This window comes from Pogona vitticeps, chromosome 3 (genome assembly GCF_051106095.1).
Source record: "Pogona vitticeps strain Pit_001003342236 chromosome 3, PviZW2.1, whole genome shotgun sequence".
NCBI classification, from domain to species: Eukaryota; Metazoa; Chordata; class Lepidosauria; order Squamata; family Agamidae; genus Pogona; species Pogona vitticeps.
This window is the reverse complement of record NC_135785.1, coordinates 199,165,902-199,185,386: the sequence shown is the minus strand read 5'-3', so window position 1 is coordinate 199,185,386 and position 19,485 is coordinate 199,165,902. Positions and strand designations below refer to the sequence as shown.

Below are 19,485 nucleotides of genomic sequence, written 5' to 3'. Positions count from 1 at the left end.
AGATGTTTCAGAAGCCTGTACATAGTGCAAAATAAATGAATGCAACAGAGAGCTTCTAACTACAGCTTACAACAATGTTCACTAGTGGAACATAAACTAGAAATGTTTGTATGAACAGAAGTGTCCCTGTTTTCCTTTGTGAGGTGTCAAAAGTCTTTAAATACATAATTATTTATTTGATGTTGAATGCAAATTGTGCTAATGCTACATTTTATTTTATTTTTTGCAAAGTTCACTGTACTCTATCTTATTCAATACTTTATTGGATGTAAAGTTAACCGTACTGTCATAACAAGCATAACAGTTCAAGGCCCTTGTATGCAGTGAACAAAATATGCTGGCTGCATGTACAAAACCCAGTTAAAAATATTTCTAACATGCAAACAAGGAGAAAATAGAGGGGGCCATGTTGTTCTTCACTCCGTATTTAATACTGATCTTCTGCGCATATTTATTACTGTTTCTACATGAAGATAACTTTGCATGCTCTCTTTACATTAAAAAAATTTCAAGCTACTTTACTTTTAAATGTTCAGAACTAATGAGACTTATTTGCTGACAGCAGAAAGTTTAATGCAGAGTTATATGGAACATTACAGTAGAGAATTCTGAAGTGTGCTCTGGTGTTTGGTATTTCATTATTTTGAAATGCAATCTGTATAGCACATGAATGGGAAAAGCATCATTGTCTGAAAAATGTTTCTCTAAAAATCTATTTCTCTAGCTGATATCCTTATTATTAGGCTCAGCCAGAGTATCATAGAATAATGGAATTGGAATCCAATAATGGAGGAAAAATGGAGGAATCTAAGTTGAAATATATCTGACAGACGGCTGTCTTAATTTTCTCTTGAATGCCTCCAGTGTCTGAGAGTTCAACACCTCCCAGAGTCATTGGTTCCATTGTTGTACTTCACCAACAGAAAGTTTTTCGTGATATTCAACCAAATCTGGCTTCTTGTATCTTGAGGCGATTATTACATGTCCTGCACACTGGTGTATGTGACAATCTTTCCAGTATTTCAAGACTGGTATTTTTAAATAAGTGCCAATGCAAGAAAACTTTAAGACAGAGCAGCTGATATCCCAAGAAAACTTAACAAAAGCTAACAGGTAGAAGTGCCGCTAGGTGTAGCTTGACCGGCAGAAACACACCAATAAGGATACATAATCTAATGATACAGACTCTCAAAAGTGCACAGATTAGCCCAAAACAATGCAGCACTAGGGTCCACATGAGTAGAGCATGCTCTGGAGCAAAGCGGGGGGCGGGGAATCACCACTGTCTAATGATGTTAAAAAACTGGAAAGAAAATGTTTTGTCCTGCTTTGACTCTGTTGACATCCGTTTCGGCTGTGTATCGTGTGGACACAGCTGGAAATGTACTGATATCATGGGTACAAGGAAAGCTGAAGAAATGCTTAGTGTCGATGAACTCTATATTACTTGTAATTTGTTACTTCCAAGCTCTGAGGCAGATTTTGGCCAGGGCAAGGGAGAGTCCCCAACATTTGAGACTGAAATGCTGCCCCCCACAGCCTAGTGCTTCAGCCACACCTCCTATTGATAGAGTATCTATACAAAAAGATCTGTTTTCTTCTGTATTGGTATTCTTACATAATTTGGGGAATTAATCTTCCCAATATGCAAAGGTTGTTGAATGAAGAAATTTGTTCAACAAGTTAGATTTAGTAGCTAGTTTACACATTTGAAGTAGTTATTAATAATTGCAAAGACAATTATTTTGAAATCTTGAGTGTGTTAATACATTTTCTTTGACAATACTGAGGCATTTAACTGTTTTTTCCTTTAACTCCAGAAGCAAATCTGCTTGTTCAGTTATAGTGTGGCTTGTTTCTGAAGAATATACTTTTTTTTTTGGATTAGGGATTATGCTGTCTGTCTCCTGAGCAAAGACCCAGAAGAAGGTGTCCTCACCTGGGTGGGCAAAGTTTCTTGTCAAGAGGTTTGTCCTCTTGGTACCAGCTAATAGTTGAAATCGTATTGCTCTGCTATGCAGGCAGAAAGTGTAAGATCCACTCATTTCTAGCCAGCAATTAAAGAGTCACTGCCACAGTTCTTCAGAATGCACACATATGCTAGTTTAGCGCCCACTCAAAATTCCCAACTATCTGAAGAAGTGGATTGTTCATGAAAGCTCACATTAAAATATAGCAAGTAGTGTTCAAGGTGCCACAATGTTTTTATCTTTATTTTTTCATTTTTGTTTTGTTTTTGCCTGACAACAGGGACTTGTTAACTGGCAACTGAAACTGAGTGAATGTCATGCCTTTTGCCTTCCACTTGCATAGCAAAGCAACAGGATTTCAGCCAATAAGATAATATTTCAATGTCTGAGTTGATTAATATGGCATGTAGCCAATCATTTTGCCAAACATCATTAGAAAATTGGTTCTCTCTACAGATACTGTATGGTTCTAAAACCAGATGCACATGGGCTCACTAATGTTTTGAAAACACAAATAGTATATGTTTTCCAATTAACATTTTAAAGATCCAACTTTTTTGCTATTTGTAATTCATTAAAGTTTTAAAATTATTTGGTTCATAAAGAAGATATGAGTCTCATTACCTTCACTGAGTTTGATTGGGTCTGTTGTAGGATCCAGAGATGCACTGCCTGCTACCTGACAATGAGAACTGCACAAAACCACTTCATCATAACAATGAAATATTGGAGGGACTTGAAAAAGGAAAGTCTGCTATAAGTTTCGGTGGAGCTTTGCGAATACCTGTAAGTCTGTCAACATTATCTAATTGAAATTATGACTTGCTCTTCTACCAGAGAAAGCACAAACATCAGAGACACTTGCTGTGTCCTGTACTAAAGCCGAATCTTAGTACAGTACTGAAATAAAGGAACAAAAGTTGTCCCTTTGCCTCCTTCTAGGCTTTTTGTACCAATCCTGTAAGTTGTAGTCTCCACATTAGATATTTCAGAAAGACGCTTCACTTGTATTGAAATGATCCTAATGTAAGCAAACTGCACAATATGCTTAATCTGCGTTTTTTCATTTTGTTTCATTTTTTAAAAAAATAACTTCTGTCTTTCATTCTCTGTAGGGAGTGGTAGAATTCTCTCTCTGCCTGCTATTTGCTAAACTGGTCAGCTATACATTTCTTTTTTGGCTTCCACTATACATCACAAACGTAGGTGAGTACTTGTGTAGGCTTGGTGGTCATAGAAGAAGCTTGTTCCTATGCTTAACAAAAGAGAGAGAAAGAGAGAGAGAGAGAGAGAGAGAGAGAGAAAACGATGCAGCAATCTCTGTTGAGAAATGAGATGTTGTATTTCATACACCGTTACTAAAATAGAAATGTAGCCACACAATGTTTAAATTATGCCTCAATCCAAGAAATATGTAAAAATAGGACAGCACTTGTTTCCCCTCTGGTGCTACATACCAATCTCCTCATTAAAACCTGAACTTAAACATAGGCTCTATTATAAAACCAACCCATCTGTTATGCAGGCCCATAAAATATTTCCAGTTTGCATCATATGACTAAGCCATTGCTGTAACTGGGATGGTAGAAGAATAAATATTGCTGAGCACTGTCAGCTGTGGACTGCACAGTAGAGCTGTGAGTCTTCTTTGTGGCTCATCAGTTTTGGAGTGTTCCTCTGCTCTTGCAAACCATAGGCAGAGGACTTTGCAAACACATTGCAGACAGAGACAGTCTTGTGGCACCACAAAGTCCCTTGCACGTTACAGCATAAAATTCCTGGTCTAGAGCCTATTTACAAACCCTAATTTTCCCTGTACCCATGTGTCTATGTAATGGAAGATTTCAATGGAAGATTTCATGTCTCTGATGAAATGGGCTGTAGTCACAAATGGGCTCATACGCCACATAATGTTTGTTAGTCTTTAAAAAGACATAAGGATTTGTTGTTTTTGTAGAGTGCTAGTATTGGCGTGTGCAGGAAACTGTCTCTTTCTTCCCTGTCCCATCCCACAGAGCTAATACAAATTTTGGAAGTGGGGCGGAATACCTTGGAAAAATTATATTTCCAGTAAACTAACTTATCCAGTCTCCAAAGAAATCCCATGGGTTTGCTAATCCTCAGAAGAAAAGCAGCAGGAGAACCCAATCATTTTCAGGAGATCCAAATAATCACACAATATATAGCTTGGTCCTGAATAGCCTGGAATTATTTCATTGTGAATGCATTTGTAATATGTACTCCTAAACCTTTGATGTGTCTACTTTGCTTGTTACGTATGTATTCTGCATTTTAAATACTTTGAAGCTTCAGTGCAGTGTATTTGAATTCCAAGACCATCTCTGTTCCAGGTGCTGACGACTAGCCACAGACCTGCTTAGCTTTAAAAGTATGGTTTTCTCCTGTATCTGCAGACCATCTTCTGTAATAGGAGTAGATTTAAGGATGAAACTCTTAGTGCGGTTACAGGAAGCTTTGTGTAGAAGAGAAAAGGTGCTGTGAGCTTTCTCATAATTTCATTAAGCCCTTAAGAAAGCTAATGTTTAATGTGCTATGTTAGGGTTCCCACTTTCTTTTCTCTGCCTAAGGGCAAATTAGGTTTCATTTATATTTTAGAAGAACTGTGTAGGAACTGTTTCACAAGAAGAGACAGTCCATTTCTGTTTTAATGAGGCACATGTGCAAAGCATTAAATGTATACTCTGTTCTTTTGTGTCTTTTATTCAGACCTGGCAGAACACTGCTCAGTTAGGAATGAGAAGCAAGAAATGTATTCAAATATCAAAAACTAAATAGGATCCAATGCAGAGTCTCTCTCTCTCTCTCTCTCTCTCTCTCTCTCTCTCTGTGTGTGTGTGTGTGTGTGTGTGTGTGTGTGTGTGTATTCGTAGATCAACCTTATTATGTTGAATTTTCTTTGGCCACCTCTCAGTTTTAATATTGGGTATGTGGTACAAAGACATTTGTACAAGAGTTTATTATAATTCCAAATTGATCACTGGCATACAGTAACTTAATTCCTTCTTATCTGAAGGAATAGGATTATGGGAAGGCAATTTGCACCATTGTTGAAATAGTTGTTCTCTTGGTCTTGTTCAATGCAATCTGAAAAATGAACACACTGTTTCATGAATGAATGAATGACTATTTCTAGATTATTTTTTTATTTTTCACCACAGAGCATCTTGATGCCAAGAAAGCAGGTGATCTTTCCACACTATTTGATGTTGGAGGAATCTTTGGTGAGTCTGCAACTATGTGTTTCTTTATTACTTTAAAATGTACAGAAAACATATATTTTTAAATGGATATTGTTAAACATTTGGGGCCAAACAAACTATACAAATTGCTTGGCTCACCATTTAGAAATGGAGTTCTTAAAGAGACCAAAAAAAAAGCCTGTCTCTTAGAACAATTTTTTTCCCCAGCAATTAATCTTGAAAAACACATTTCATGTTGTTATTTTTTTCAGTTACTGGGAGGTGCAAATTTGACTAGTCACTAGCAGGTGCAAATGGGCATGACTGCTCTTATGTGTGTGGTTCTCCCCTGTTTGTTTGTTTGTTTGTTTGTTTGATTGATTGATTGATTGATTGATTGATTGATTGATTGATTGATTGATTGATTGATTGATTGATTGATTGATTGATTGATTGATTGATTGATTTCTATCCCACCGATCTAGACCAAAGGTCTACCCTGGGCGGTTTACGAATAGGATTTTGCCCTTAATGTGCATTTCTGAAGTCTGGTGTGGCGTTCATGCTGATATCACTGAACCAGGAGACCTGTTATAAACTACATTGTCTGCCTGTAATAGAGTAACCATCAAACTTTATCCATCATTCAGAATTAAAAATAAACTGCAGTTTCAATTTTAAATTCTGTCTCAATGCCCATTTATACCAGTCATGGGGTAAGCAATTTAGAGGAACTCTACTAGATATTAAACGTTATCACCTCTGGTTTGAATATTGCACTTATGTGCCATCAAGTCACCTTCAACTTATGCCAGTCCTATGAATGAGTTACCTCCAAAATATTATACATTAACAGCCCTGCTCAGCTCTTGCTACCTCAGTGTCATGGCTTCCTTCATGGAATCAGTCCATCTCATATCTAGTCTTCCTCTTTTCCTGCTGGAGTCAAATTTTCCTAGCATTTTTGTCTTTACTCTTGATGAACCCAAAGCAAAACAGCCTCAGTGTGTTTTTGATTATTATTTCTAGGGAGAGTTCAGGCTTTAGTTGGTCTAGGATCCACTTATTGGTTTTTCTGGTAATGCTGGTCTTGATATTGCACTACTGACAATGTAAAATGCTGTTACTTAACACTTAAAACACAGAGAGTGTTTCAGTCATGTTCGCAATGCCCCATTTTCAGAGAGAAAATATCATGGAGACATGAGAGATACATTGGAATAAATAAATAAATAAATAAATAAATAAATAAATAAATAAATAAATAAATAAATAAATAAATAAATAAATAAATAAATAAATAAATAAATAAATAAAATATTTTCATCCTTCTCTGTCAAAGGTTGAGGTATAAAGATGGAAAAGGGTGGAAGTTTATTTGCATTATCTATCCCAGTCTAATCAGTTTTTAGTGAAGTAATTACCAGGAATAGCATTAAAATTAATTTTGTGGCTCTGCCATTTAAAGAGAACTAATTATTTTGTATTAAGGAAACTATTCCTTTTAAGGCGGCATTTAGGCAATTGTAAGTTTCTAAAGAATGCTATTACATCCTCTTTTTTGCAGGTGGAATTTTGGCAGGTATAATTTCAGATCGACTGAAAAAGAGGGCTACAACATGTGGCATGATGCTATTGATTGCTGCCCCCACAGTAAGACCATAATAATAAAACTGTAAATAGCTTTTTATGTTGTGCATGTATTGGTTAAGATATGTGATAGTACTTTTACATTCGATGTGACTGTTAAGATAAACTTTTCCCCTCCCCTTTCTACAACCTTGGGTAAGCAGAAGTGAAAGCAGCATTAGCTAATCTGATACACTTCTAGAAGCAGCTCTTCACAAAACTGGATTTCCAGAAGGCTGAGAGTAGCTTTTCCCACATTGGCAAAATATGGGGAATGCTATGGGATTGAGATGGACTGATTCACTCCCCACCCCTGACTGCATTATGTAAAAGCCAATGTGAATCAGCCCTGAGTTCCCAACACCAATCTGCAGTTTTTGCTGCTGTCGCTTTTTCCCCTTATTTTTATTTAAATAGATTAGTGCCAATGCTGTTATGCTAGGGCACGAAGGAAGGAAGGAAGGAAGGAAATTGCCACTCCCCCCATCTTTACAGCGTATTAAGTAGTTCCTCTGCAGCTGCAACTCCTGCTGGCCTACAGGAGAGCTACATTAACAAGCTACAAACAAGGCTTTTAATTCAATTTCTTCCACTCCCTGTGTAGCCAGGTAATTCAAACAGATCCAGGGAAACCCAAATTCCCAGTGCAACTTTGCAGTGAGTGAGTTTGCACTTCTCTTGCTGTGTAGTTGCATCCTAAGACTGCTGGTGGAAGAGGAAACATTCTTGTGCTCTCCAAGCAGAAAAGAAAGGGCACTAGTTTTCCTGTCTCTTCATCAAATGCTGCCCCCTGGCTGAGATATCCAGGAACTGATTGGTAAAGCCAAGGGAAATATCCCAGGAACCAGTTTCAGCTGCACTGCAGGGACATACCACATGACTGGAGCTCAGAGAAATTTTCTTTGTTTGACTCCCTGTCTCTGCTGGTCCGGGACCTATGCTTCTTAAAGCTGCACCGAAACAGAGCCCCTGCTATCTACACACCAGAGAAATGCAGCACGGATCTCATACATTCCTATCATCAGTACCTATAGATCCCCAAGTTGAAAATGTTTATAACACATTCATATCTTTCTAAGACAGGTTGTCTTTTTCTTTGAAATATACTGTATTAGCTTATTTATTGGTTTGAATTAATTATTTTATCATTTATGCCCACTTAGCTGTATGTGTTCTCTGCAATCAGTAAGATGGGCTTTGAAGCCACCATAGGTGAGTTCTCAGCTTTTTCGCACTTCAAAAATATCTTATTTGTCATTATTTAAATATAATGATAAGATTTGTTGTCTGGATGATCCCTTTGAGATACTCTGATTCTGGTTTCTAGCATTTCTGTAATTAGAGCATTTAGTGTAGGTTGCGCTATGATAAGACCGCTTTAGACCCAACAGAAGATGGGTCCATGCTCTTTTCATCAAAAGGCATTGGATAGTTATTATGTATTTTTTCTGCCTTAATGGATTTGGATGGAAAGCAAAAACAGATTAAAAAACGGCAAGAAATCACAACAGGATTACATACAGAAGGTAATGGCATTTCTGCCTTCCCCGTCCGAACATTTTCTATGAGGCAGGACAACTGCAGGATAAAAGCCTCACTTGGAAGCACCCGAGACACCCGTGGCAAGCCGTAGGTGGCCACTGATGATCAGGACTTGATGTACTTTGAGATGCAGAACAACAGCAGGCAGCTTGCATGAAGTGTTCTTTCGCTGGAATTTATATACACTTAGTCATTGAGCTCAGTGGGATTTGCTTCTAGGTAGACTATACGATCATACCATCTCCCTCTTACTCTTTTGCCATTAAAGGGCTGCTACTTCTATTAAGGGATTCCCAGCATGGAGTAGTAGGTAAAGTGATGGACTAGGACTCTGGAGAACCGGGTTCAAATCCCCGTTCAGCCATGGAAACTCACTAGGGGAGTGGGACTGGTCGAATCACTCCTTAAGTATCTCACTTACATTGTAAAATCCAAAGAAAGAACAAAAAAGACAGAAACGTGCAACACCTTAAACCCTATTCAGGTTGCTATAAGTCAGTTCCAACTTGACAGCACAGAGTGCAAATACACACCTCTGTTAAGATACTAAGTGAACAATGGTAGGAAGGTACTGGACCCTGCCCTGGACTCTTATTTTAAGGACGGCTGATTGCCATTACTTGCTTTCGACCTGGTAGTCTGTTTTAGACATCAGCAATCACTAAGGGTGACAGAAGGAAAGAAGGGGGTAAAGATCAGATCTGATGGCAGGATCGTGCAAAAGTGTCTGTCTCCGTGTTCACCCCCCAATTTGCTTGTCTATTTCAGTCATCACTGCTGAATTGTATTGAACCTGAGTCCCCTTAGTCTACATGGGCAAGACTGTAGTAAGCTAATTGTCTGTCCATATCAGTCTACTTCTTTGTAGGCCAAATGAGGCTAATAATGCCAGTCCTTTGCTGGATAACCTCTTCCATGCATATGTCTCAAATATAGGCCAGGAACAATCTACCAGAACAATCCAATGATTTTTTTTTACCTTATTAGGTATTTTAGTAAACAGCCTTTCAACTGTTTATAAATCTCATGGCTATTCTGTTTTTTATAACTATGTCTTGAATAAACAGTGTTACATACACTTTATTGTTGGAATCCTCATAAATTCTGAACATCTGAGATTCCCCCCCCATCTTTTTTCAAGTTATGCTGCTCATCTGTGGAGCTCTTGTAAATGGCCCTTATGCATTGATCACAACAGCTGTCTCGGCTGACTTGGTGAGTATTTTTCTGTTCTGTGTGTAGAGATTAATTCCTACAATACATTGATCACTTCCCTGTAAAAAGAATGTGGGCAGAAAGTTCTTGAGGGGGCATTCAGAAGGACCCAGTGGAAGAAATGTAGGTGGCTCCAATAACCCTGCCATCCGAACCTCATTTGGGAAAGCAGGGTTTTTTTTGGGGGGGGGGGAGTGCTGTTTTGTCCTAAGGATAGTTCCTGTGTGAGACTTACCTGTAAAGCAGGTTGCTGATGTGTGACTGGTTGAACTACCAGGATGGGTGCGCCTCACCCCTTTGTGGGAGGAAGAGGATGCATAGCCACTCTTTGCACGGCAGGCCTCTAGTCCCCCAAGGCACATCAGAAGTGATGTCTGTATTCAAAAGGTTTGAGAGAAACTATAGTAGTGTGTGATTGATTTATATAACTTAAACACCTACAGTCCATATATTAGGCAGAACTAGTTACTAGAGGTATGAGAAGAGAAGACTACTTAGAAAAGACCCTGATGTTGGGAAAGAGTGAAGGCAAGTGGAGAAGGGAACGACATAGGATGAGATGGTTGGACAGCGTCATCAAAGCTACCAACATGAATTTGACCCAGCTCCAGGAAGGCAGTGGAAGACAGGAGGGTCTGGTGTGCTCTGGTCCATGGGGTCATGAAGAATCGGACACAACTTAACGACTAAACAACAACAAGTTACTAGAGGTAATGCTTTAGGTCCATGGTTCCTAACCTTGGGTAACCCTGGTGTTCTTGGGCTACAATTCTCAGAGGTCTTAACCACCAGTTGTGCTAGCCGGGGGTTCTGAGAGCTGCAGTCCAAGAACGCCTGGGTTACCCAAAGTTGGGGAGCACTGCTTTAGGTGCATGTGATAGCACCTTTTTTTCTTAACATTTTCATAAAAATCAACCTGGAAATAATGTTAAAATCTAGTACATACAGACTTTCAGAATCCATAGAACTTTGGAAACCACATTTCACTGCAGATATTTTTATTTCACTGAGAATACTGTACTATAGATCACTGGTTCTTAACTTTGGGTTACTCAGGAGTTTTGGACTGCAACTCCCAGAAGCCTTCACCACCAGCTGTCCTGACTGGGGTTTCTGGGAGTTGCAGTTCAAAAGCATCCAAGTAACAAAGGTTAAGAACCACTGCTATAGATCACTTACCTGGAGGTATATAGCTAAATCTAGTTAGTGGTATTTTTTTTCTCTTATGTGCTTTCAAGCAGACAAAGAAAGAGGCACAGTATAGAGAATGATATATTGTTTATAGTCCCATTCTGTATCTTAAATGGTAAAAGACTGGATTATGTGTCTTTTAAGGGTACCCATAAAAGCCTTAAGGGAAATGCAAGAGCCCTATCTACTGTTACAGCCATCATAGATGGAACAGGTTCTGTTGGTAAGTTGTCACTTACATTATATGTACTGAGAAGATCAACAGAAGCTCTAGATTTTTTGAGCAGATAAAGAGCATTTGCCTTATCTTTCCTTAGCTACTTGTTAGCGGGTTGTAAGGGTCAACAAGAAGATGAAAGCCCACTGCACATGTCATAACCAGATGGTGTCTGAGACCAGAATCTTTTCTCAGGGACCTTCCATCAGCTACCCATGTGTGGTTATTTGGAGATGATCACCAGGGTTATATAACTATCCCCCTTCATAATCAATGTCATGCATATTCACCTATGAAGTCCTTGAAGAATTATTATAATTGTTATTCTTGTCTTTTTCCAACTCTTTGTACCCTCTGGCCAGCTAATGGTGTCTGTAAGATGCTTCTTCATAATGTAAGAGCCAGTGTGATACCCTGTGCATTTTGACCCCTTGGTCAGATCATCCTTAAATGGGTCACTATGAGGTGTGATACATCATTTGGAACAATCCTTGCATCCACATGCAAGGGTCATATGGTTTCTGGACAAAAAACTACATTGCACCTCAAGTTGCCCTATTTAGCCCATTCTTTTTTTAAAAGAGAAAAAAAAGATGTCCCTGCTTGTCTCCTCTTCCCTCTATGGGGAAGTGGGAGGAAGCTTTCAATTTAAAATATATATATTTCCAAGTGGAATAGTGCTGAACTGGCTTGCTGAGTGACCATTTCTGCACTGGATAACAAGGGCGGTTGTTGTTTTTTTTTTTAAAGCTTTTCATCTTCTTCAGCCTCTAGTGGGAGGAATCTTTCAATTTCATGAAGCATTGCTGACATACGTACTGACTTTTTTCAGAAATGTTATCTATACGTAGTGACATTTCAGTGGAGAATCAAATGTTGTGCTGTCTGTCAGATGAACTGATTGTTTTGCATGTTCATTATTTTTTAGGTGCTGCTCTGGGGCCTTTGTTGGCAGGTCTTCTCTCCCCCTCTGGGTGGAATAATGTCTTTTATATGCTGATGATAGCAGATGCCTGTGCCTTATTAGTAAGTTAAAGTATGCTGTATTACCATATTTCTGTGCCCCACTGGCTAATTCAACATTCAAAATGTTGGCTTCCATTTAACGAGTTGTCCATGTCAATTTGAAATCATAGCATTCCACAGTGTGGGCACTGCAGTCAAATGGAACATTCTGAAACAAGCCAAGGTAATTGCACTTTAACTTCTGCACAATGTGTGCTCCTTGGATGGATTTTTAACAAGCGTGCTGGATGGGGGGGGGAGCACATCTATCCAAACAGACTTCACTGTTAGCAACCGTAGAAGTTTTGCTGTGCCAGCCAGCAGTAACACTGAGAGAAGAGATCAGTAAGAAGAACCAAAAAATTTAATCATTTTGTACTCAAAAAATGTAATCATCTTCTTTGTCCACTCAACAGTGTCATGTATACTCTTACTGGGAAACTAAAGTCCTGCACCCTAATATTCTACAAGCTAATTTTCCAAATGGTCTTAAAAAATGCTTCAGCATGGGGTGCTATTTAGGGAGCGCACTCAGAACATGATATTACAGAAAAGGATTCATTACAGTGATTCATATCATGGTGATTGCATGTTCTGTGTTGTCAAATGCATTTCCTGATTGTGTTCATAATGATTTTACTGAAATAAGTGTGATCCTCCTGAGAGGACTTGTTCTACCTTTCCTTCTCTCTGGAGAGGGCGAGTGTTCTAATTTCTAAAATGCATTAAAAACAGGAGAATGAACCTCTTCAGTGTGAACGGAAGGATTGCTCCAGTGAGAAGGAAAATAAATCGCACTGGAGATAAGAATCTTTTAAATGCAAACTAGACCACTCTAAAAGTCCCCTGTCTGGAATCCCTCTGCTGAGGCTCTTCAGCAATCTGCAGCTATGGATTTCATCCTGTGTTTTATAATACTTGGCATCAGATTTATTACTATGTGTGCTTCATTACATGACATAAAACTTGGTTGGTGGATTCCTATGCTGGCTGGAGGTCAGGCATTTGATTCCCTCCTGGCATGAGAAGCAGACTGTGTAGCCTTGGGCCAGCTTCATAGTCCCAGATAGCCTCCAAAATACAGTGGTGCCTCGCTTAATGAGCGCACCGTTTAACGACGAATTCGCATAGCGACCTGTTTTTTGCAATCGCTAATGCAAAAATGCATTGCAATGTTTAGATAGGCGAAACATCGCATTGCGATGATCGGTAAGCATTTCGCTTACCGAACTTCGCATTGCGATGCTTAGAAAACAGCTGATTAGCGGTTCCAAAATGGCCGCCCGCAGCGTTTTCGCGCCCTGCCCTCGCTTACCGGGTAGCAAAAATGGCGGCCGGATGGGGGAATCTTTGCTTACTGGTGAGTTTTTCCCCAATAGGAATGCATTAAACAGAGTTTAATGCGTTCCTATGGGGTTCCCCCCCCGCATAGCGACAAATCCGGATAGCGACGTTAATCCTGGAACGTATTAACGTCGCTATGCGGGGCACCACTGTAATGGCAAAACCATTGCTAACTGCTCTGTATCTAGAACACCACGCAAAGGGTCAGCATAAGTTGGAATTGACCTCACATCATGTAATTAATTATTGTACAGATTTTAAAACCTGTTTAATTAAACCTATTTTAAACAACCTGCTGTCTAAAATTCAATATATGTCCAGTGTTCATAGTGCACAGTAATTTACTTATAGGCACACAAGTCTTTTCTTTGCCAAGTTCTACATGTAACCCATTAAGCCCAGTGTTAACCATGCCTGCCCGGCCCAGATGGTGACCTGGACTTTTCCTACATGATACTTCTTTCAGTTTCTTTACTTGAACTGTTTTGCCTAAATGTTGATTTTTGAAAGTTCATAGGTTCTCATGTTAGGTGTTCTAGTCCCTCACTTTCAGGTATCAAATAAAGAACTGATGTCAATGGATATGCTTGCTCTTAATATCTGGCTTACAACTAATTTTTCTTTTTTCAGTTTTTGCTTCGCCTTATACGAAAAGAACTTCAGTGCAGCCTGGATCAGACACTGTAAGTTGTTTTTTTTTTAAGCTCACTGTATGGTGAGTCAATTTTCACACTTGATCCTTCATTTTTAGTCAGCCATTGCTTGGCATTTCCCCCCTGGTCTTTGTCTAGATTTTTGCACTATTGGACAGTTTCTAAAGTAACGCGTGTTACAAAAATTCTTAGAAAAACTTAAGGGCTTGGATTCATTTGGTAGTTTCAGATAGAGTAGGCCAGTGGGTTTTACATAATTATTGACTCTGCATTCTCAGGTCATTAGCAGTTTGTCCTTTTTAAAAAAAAGTAAATTGGATTTTCACAGAAATCAAATACATTTTACCTTTTACTACTTTCACCTTTAGCCTTATTTATTCTGTACAATACATAACATCATCCTTCTAAATGCCACATTTTATTTCATTTGTTGCTTTTTAAGCAAAAGTAGCTACACTGTATATAATGGCACAGATCTACTAATTTTTAAATCTAGGTTTGTGTGCCTCTTTGGCAGCAGGAACTCCTTCAGCTAACAACACTTCCTTCCATGTGCCTATGCATAGCTTCCTTGAACCACTGCTTCAAGCTTATACACAACTTCGAGGTTGGAATAGTTGTAACTTGCAGGCACGTGAAATTAGAATTGAATTGGACCATGTCTGTGTCTGAGGCTGCAGTTAGTGCAAAGGCTGCTAGAGTGATTCCTGATGGGAGTGTGCCATTGGAGGTACATTAAACCAGCAGTCTATTGCCCTCAGTTCCTGTTGGCTTTCAACTTATTTTGAGGTGTTCCTTGTTATCAATTATACCTTTCAACAATTTTGGCCATAGATACTTTAGGATGTAAGGGACGTGGTGGCACTGCGTGTTAAACCGCAGAAGCCTCTGTGCTGTAAAGTCTGTAGATCTTCAGCTATAAGATCGAATCCACGCGACGGAGTGAGCTCCCGTCGCTTGTCCCAGCTCCCACCAACCTAGCGGTTTGAAAGCATGCAAATGCAAGTAGATAAATAGGGACCACCTCAGTGGGAAGGTAACAGTGTTCCGTGTCTAAGTCGCACTGGCCATGTGACCATGGAAGATTGTCTTCGAACAAAACGCTGGCTCTATGGCTTGGAAATGGGGATGAGCACCGCCCCCTAGAGTCGAACACGACTGGACAAAAATTGTCAAGGGGAACCTTTGCCTTTTTACTTTAGGATGTATAGAGATGCTCAGTTTTGAAGACCAATGGAAATGACTTCCCTCTTAGTGCTACTGTGGGCCCTATCCAGTGTGCTAGTGTGATAAGAAACAATTCCCAGAAGATATTATATATTGCTTTTTAGTTATCCAGCTTTTTAATGACCAGGGATGGGTATAAAATTGTACAAGCTATTTAAACTCTGTAATTTTTTTATATATGCATTTTAAAATATATAATTATAATTTAATTTAATGTGATTAATGAATAATTAATACATATGTATTTATATATTATTCATATTAATTATATATATTGTTCATATAACTAAATAATAATTTATTAAATTATGTGAAACTGAAAGAACTGTTTCCTTCTTGGAACTACTGTGGGGTTGTCAGCCTTCAAAACTCAAAAGCAAGTGGAGGTGTATTACTTTGAAATTAGTGAGTACTCTATTTTGCTATATGTCAACATGCTCCATGTTTGCTAAGATTCTCCAATCTTTTGTAGGTTTAAAGAACACTGAATATCTGGCAAGGAGTAAAGACTGTGGTTATGAGATCTGAAATAATTAAAGACGTCGCCTGTGGTCCAGAAAGCCTATTCCCTCCCATTGCTTAACAATAAAGTTAGCAGTGGGAGTGGGAGACTCATATTGCACATGTTTCTCTGGATCCTTGTCTTTGTGAAAATACCTGCCTGCGTTTGAATTAAAGTTCCTGAAATGCCTTGCCCAGTTATGCGAAGAAGGCTTAGAAATTCAACACTCTCTTAGCTCATTTTATTTTGCACATGAACTGTTATCTCAGGAAGGTGAATGTCCTCAAAGAAAGAAGCTGCTAGCTATTTTATGGCAGAAATTGAGCCAAAGATATTGTGCCTTTGTATTCAGATTTTCTTAAGCAAATTTATGCCACATAGTTCATTTTATTTTTTTAATAGAATGCAAACAGATCAGAAGCCAAAAGGAGGTAAGAAAAGTAATTTACTTTGGATCTTTGTTCATAGTAGGTTATGAAGAACTGATAAAATGCTGAGCAAAGTGTCTTTCACATTATGTCTACTTTTGCCAGAATCTACTGTGATAGAAGTATGTGCTACTGATTTTGTTAAAAGAAAGCACGTTGTCCCTGTTATTGCTGCTAGTAACTCAATTTTCACACTGTACAGCTGCGATGTCCTCTGCTAGTTCAAAAGCCATCAGTTGCACACTCACAAAGCCATCCTGTTGCTTTCTCTCTCTCTTTTTCCCACCTAAATATTTTTCCCATGCTGGCTATCTCTTTTTTCCTCCCCCCATACGGTGCTTTTCCTCCCCCCATACGGTGCAGTACACACCCCAGCACTTGGCCTAGAACTCATTAGATACTTAAATATTTTATTTAGATGAATAGTCCCAGAATCCTCCAGCAAACATGGCTGGTCCAAATACAACCGATCCAGTGATTTACATTGGGATAGAAATAGCAAGAGAAATTTAGACAGCCACCTGGCAGATCTGCTTTGCTTTGTATTCCTGCATTGAGCAGGGGGTTGGACTCGATGGCCTTATAGGCCCCTTCCAACTTCATGATTTTATGATAAGCATCCATGCAAAAATGATGTTTCTAGCTTGCACTGTTTTGATAAGAGGATGACAAAGATGTTCCATAAAACGTTTTTACGAGACATATTTTATGTGCAGAGGCTTTAGTAGCATTCAGTATGCATATTGCTAATGTGTATTTATTAAACGTAATTATCTTACATCTTCTGACTGTACGTTTGTTATTTAAAACAGTATACTGTACCACGAAGCAGATCTTTACATAACCGCACAACTCTAATTACCAGTTAGGGCAGCCAGAACTGGCAGATGTTCTTAAAGTCTTACATTTTTCTTTCTCATTGTGGGTACGTTCCAGTTTGGAATCACTAATTTGTATATTTGAATAACCAGAAAAATTCTTGGGCATTATGGATTCATTATTGGCATTCGTGCTGTTAATCTTCATTGCCTTTCTTTACCGGGTTAAATTAGTCGACCACTGGTCAAAGGTCAAACTGTACAGAAATGCATGCTGGCAACAGTTAAGGGGGAAAAGGCGGCGAGGGAGGAAAATATAGCCTTCAAAGGCTAACAGATCTATTTCAATGTGATCAAAATCATCTTTAGACGCTCAAAGAAGGGTTTTGATCCACTGAAGCCTCTACTGAAATTAAGGTTCATCTTTAAAGTCCTGAGCTTCTCCTGCCCGACACGCTTTTCCTTTTCCCCTTTCTTGTTACTGGCATGCTGAGATAGACTAATAGGGCCATTTCATTGGAAAGAAAATGCATGAGCAATCTTCTACCATGCTATTTTCATTTGCTGAAAAGCAGCAATGAAACGCTGCCACTTTGTCTGAAGGAATGCTGTGGAGAGGGACTGCTCTACTCTTTTCCATCCCGCTGTTTTATGTTTTCTAAAAATTTCACATTCAGAACTGCTGAAGAAAAGGCAGAGCAGCCCTATTTGCATGGGGGGAAAGTATCTGAATGGTGGTGGGTGATTTTAGCTGGGAAAATGACAAAACACCCTCCCATACACACATATATCATCCAGCACATCCCTCTTAGACTATCAGTACCTTCCTGTAATCCTTCTTTTCAGCTTTCTTGGTTTCTAAAAAAATCTACTTTGTCCCTGATGTTTTTAGTAATATTTTAAAGGAACACATAGATCCAAGTTTTTTTTTTTTTTGAAAGAGAAACAACCCAGATGAAATAATAGATGTTCCTGTGGTGTGTGGTATTTCTGTACATGTTAAGAACAACTATGGAACAATGCCACCTTTCCCGGAACACCAGACAACCCTTTCAAAACCAAACTGTTTGACAGCGAATGATAAAGGGATCAGCAGAGGCAGTATAAGAGGAAAGAAGGGGGAGGCTGTGGGCTGAACAGAGATGGAGCCAAACTGGAAAACCAGTGTTTCTTGATGGTTCAGGGCTTGTGACTAACCATGAACTACCACAAACCCCTGGAAAAACAAACCAGTTTGTGACTCCTTTTTCCAGTTCATGTCTTGGGGGAGGCTACAAGTTGTCACTTCTACTGGCGCAGGATCAGAGGCAGCCACAGGCTCCTTGCAGCAGGGAAGCTGGGCACGGCCTCTGAGGATGGCACCCATGCAGCTGCGGAGGCGACAGGAGCCAGATAGGCAGAACATACCCGGTTTCCCCCCAAAATAAGACCTAACCTGAAAATAAGCCCTAGTGTGATTTTTCAGATGCTCGTAATATGAGCCTTACCCCAAAAATAAGGCCCAGTGAAGTGAAACCCCGCCCTCCACCATTGTGCAGCAACCAGAAGAAGATAACATGACTTTATTTGAATAAATGTAGATTGTTATACATGAAAAAATAAAAGATCCCCTGAAAATAAGCCCTAATGCATTTTTTGGAGCAAAAATTAATTTAAGACCCTGTCTTATTTTCAGGGAAACATGGTAACACGGGCAGTAGGTAGGGGGCAGGCAGGCATCCCCTTGTGTTGAAGCAATCAAAATGCCAAGCGGGGGGCGGGGCGGGCGGTGAATGGTATTTCATTTTCCTTCAGCAATATGGGATCCCCAAACTGGATTGTGAAACAAACCACAAAATCAGACTGGTTTGTTGGGCTTTTTTGGTTTGTGGTTTGTTTCGTGCCCATTTCTACTCTTGAATCAATCCCGAGCTCCTGTGTGACCACTGACTGAATTCTACAGTAATACAGGCTGCGAATCAGAACGATTCGGCTTGCCAATGTAGTCACAGCTTTTAATTATGAAGCAAAGAGGAAGTTTCCGGAATTACCAGCTACAATTGAAAAGAAACCAATCATGCCATCAACATGTTTCATTTCTGAATACAACACATGCCTAATACACATGTCTAACTTGTGACACACATATCTAATATACTTTTAAAATTTCCCACTTCTTCAGGACGACCATGGAGCAAAGGGAGGATTTAATTTGCTGATATTAATTAAGCCACTTCACAGTGGCAAATTGACAGAGTGCTAGTGAGGTCCAAATATGGTCATGTGAGGTCTGTATGCCATTTGGATGCAAAGATCACACCAAATAGCATTCTGAACCTCCTAGTGACCCTGTTTAGCCTACTCCAACCCAGACATGTTGACAATCTCACATGCTCTTTCCCTGCAAATTTTGGTGGGCTTGTTTTGACAGTCACTATGTACTGAAGAAACGAGGCTGGAATCTCACAGATAGACGGGCTGTATATATTTTGCCTAAAAGTGCATTCCTGTGCTCTCTTCCTCTTTCTCCACTACAATGCATATTGCAGTGTAGCTTGTGTCCAG

The 19,485-nt window shown here is 39.3% G+C and overlaps 1 protein-coding gene across 1 annotated transcript in view; it reads left to right on the top strand.

The window, feature by feature from the left end:
* SLC37A1 (solute carrier family 37 member 1) overlaps positions 1-16,903 on the top strand; it is a 38,499-nt gene extending 21,596 nt beyond the window's left edge. Inside the window, exons 12-21 of the mRNA XM_078390526.1 lie at positions 2,625-2,756; positions 3,086-3,176; positions 5,150-5,212; positions 6,738-6,823; positions 7,963-8,011; positions 9,483-9,556; positions 10,892-10,970; positions 11,893-11,990; positions 13,944-13,996; positions 15,666-16,903. Of these exons, the coding sequence (XP_078246652.1) occupies positions 2,625-2,756; positions 3,086-3,176; positions 5,150-5,212; positions 6,738-6,823; positions 7,963-8,011; positions 9,483-9,556; positions 10,892-10,970; positions 11,893-11,990; positions 13,944-13,996; positions 15,666-15,681 (741 nt within the window). The 3' untranslated portion in view covers positions 15,682-16,903. The remainder of the gene's footprint in view (positions 1-2,624; positions 2,757-3,085; positions 3,177-5,149; positions 5,213-6,737; positions 6,824-7,962; positions 8,012-9,482; positions 9,557-10,891; positions 10,971-11,892; positions 11,991-13,943; positions 13,997-15,665) is intronic.
* The last annotated feature ends 2,582 nt before the right edge of the window (positions 16,904-19,485 follow it).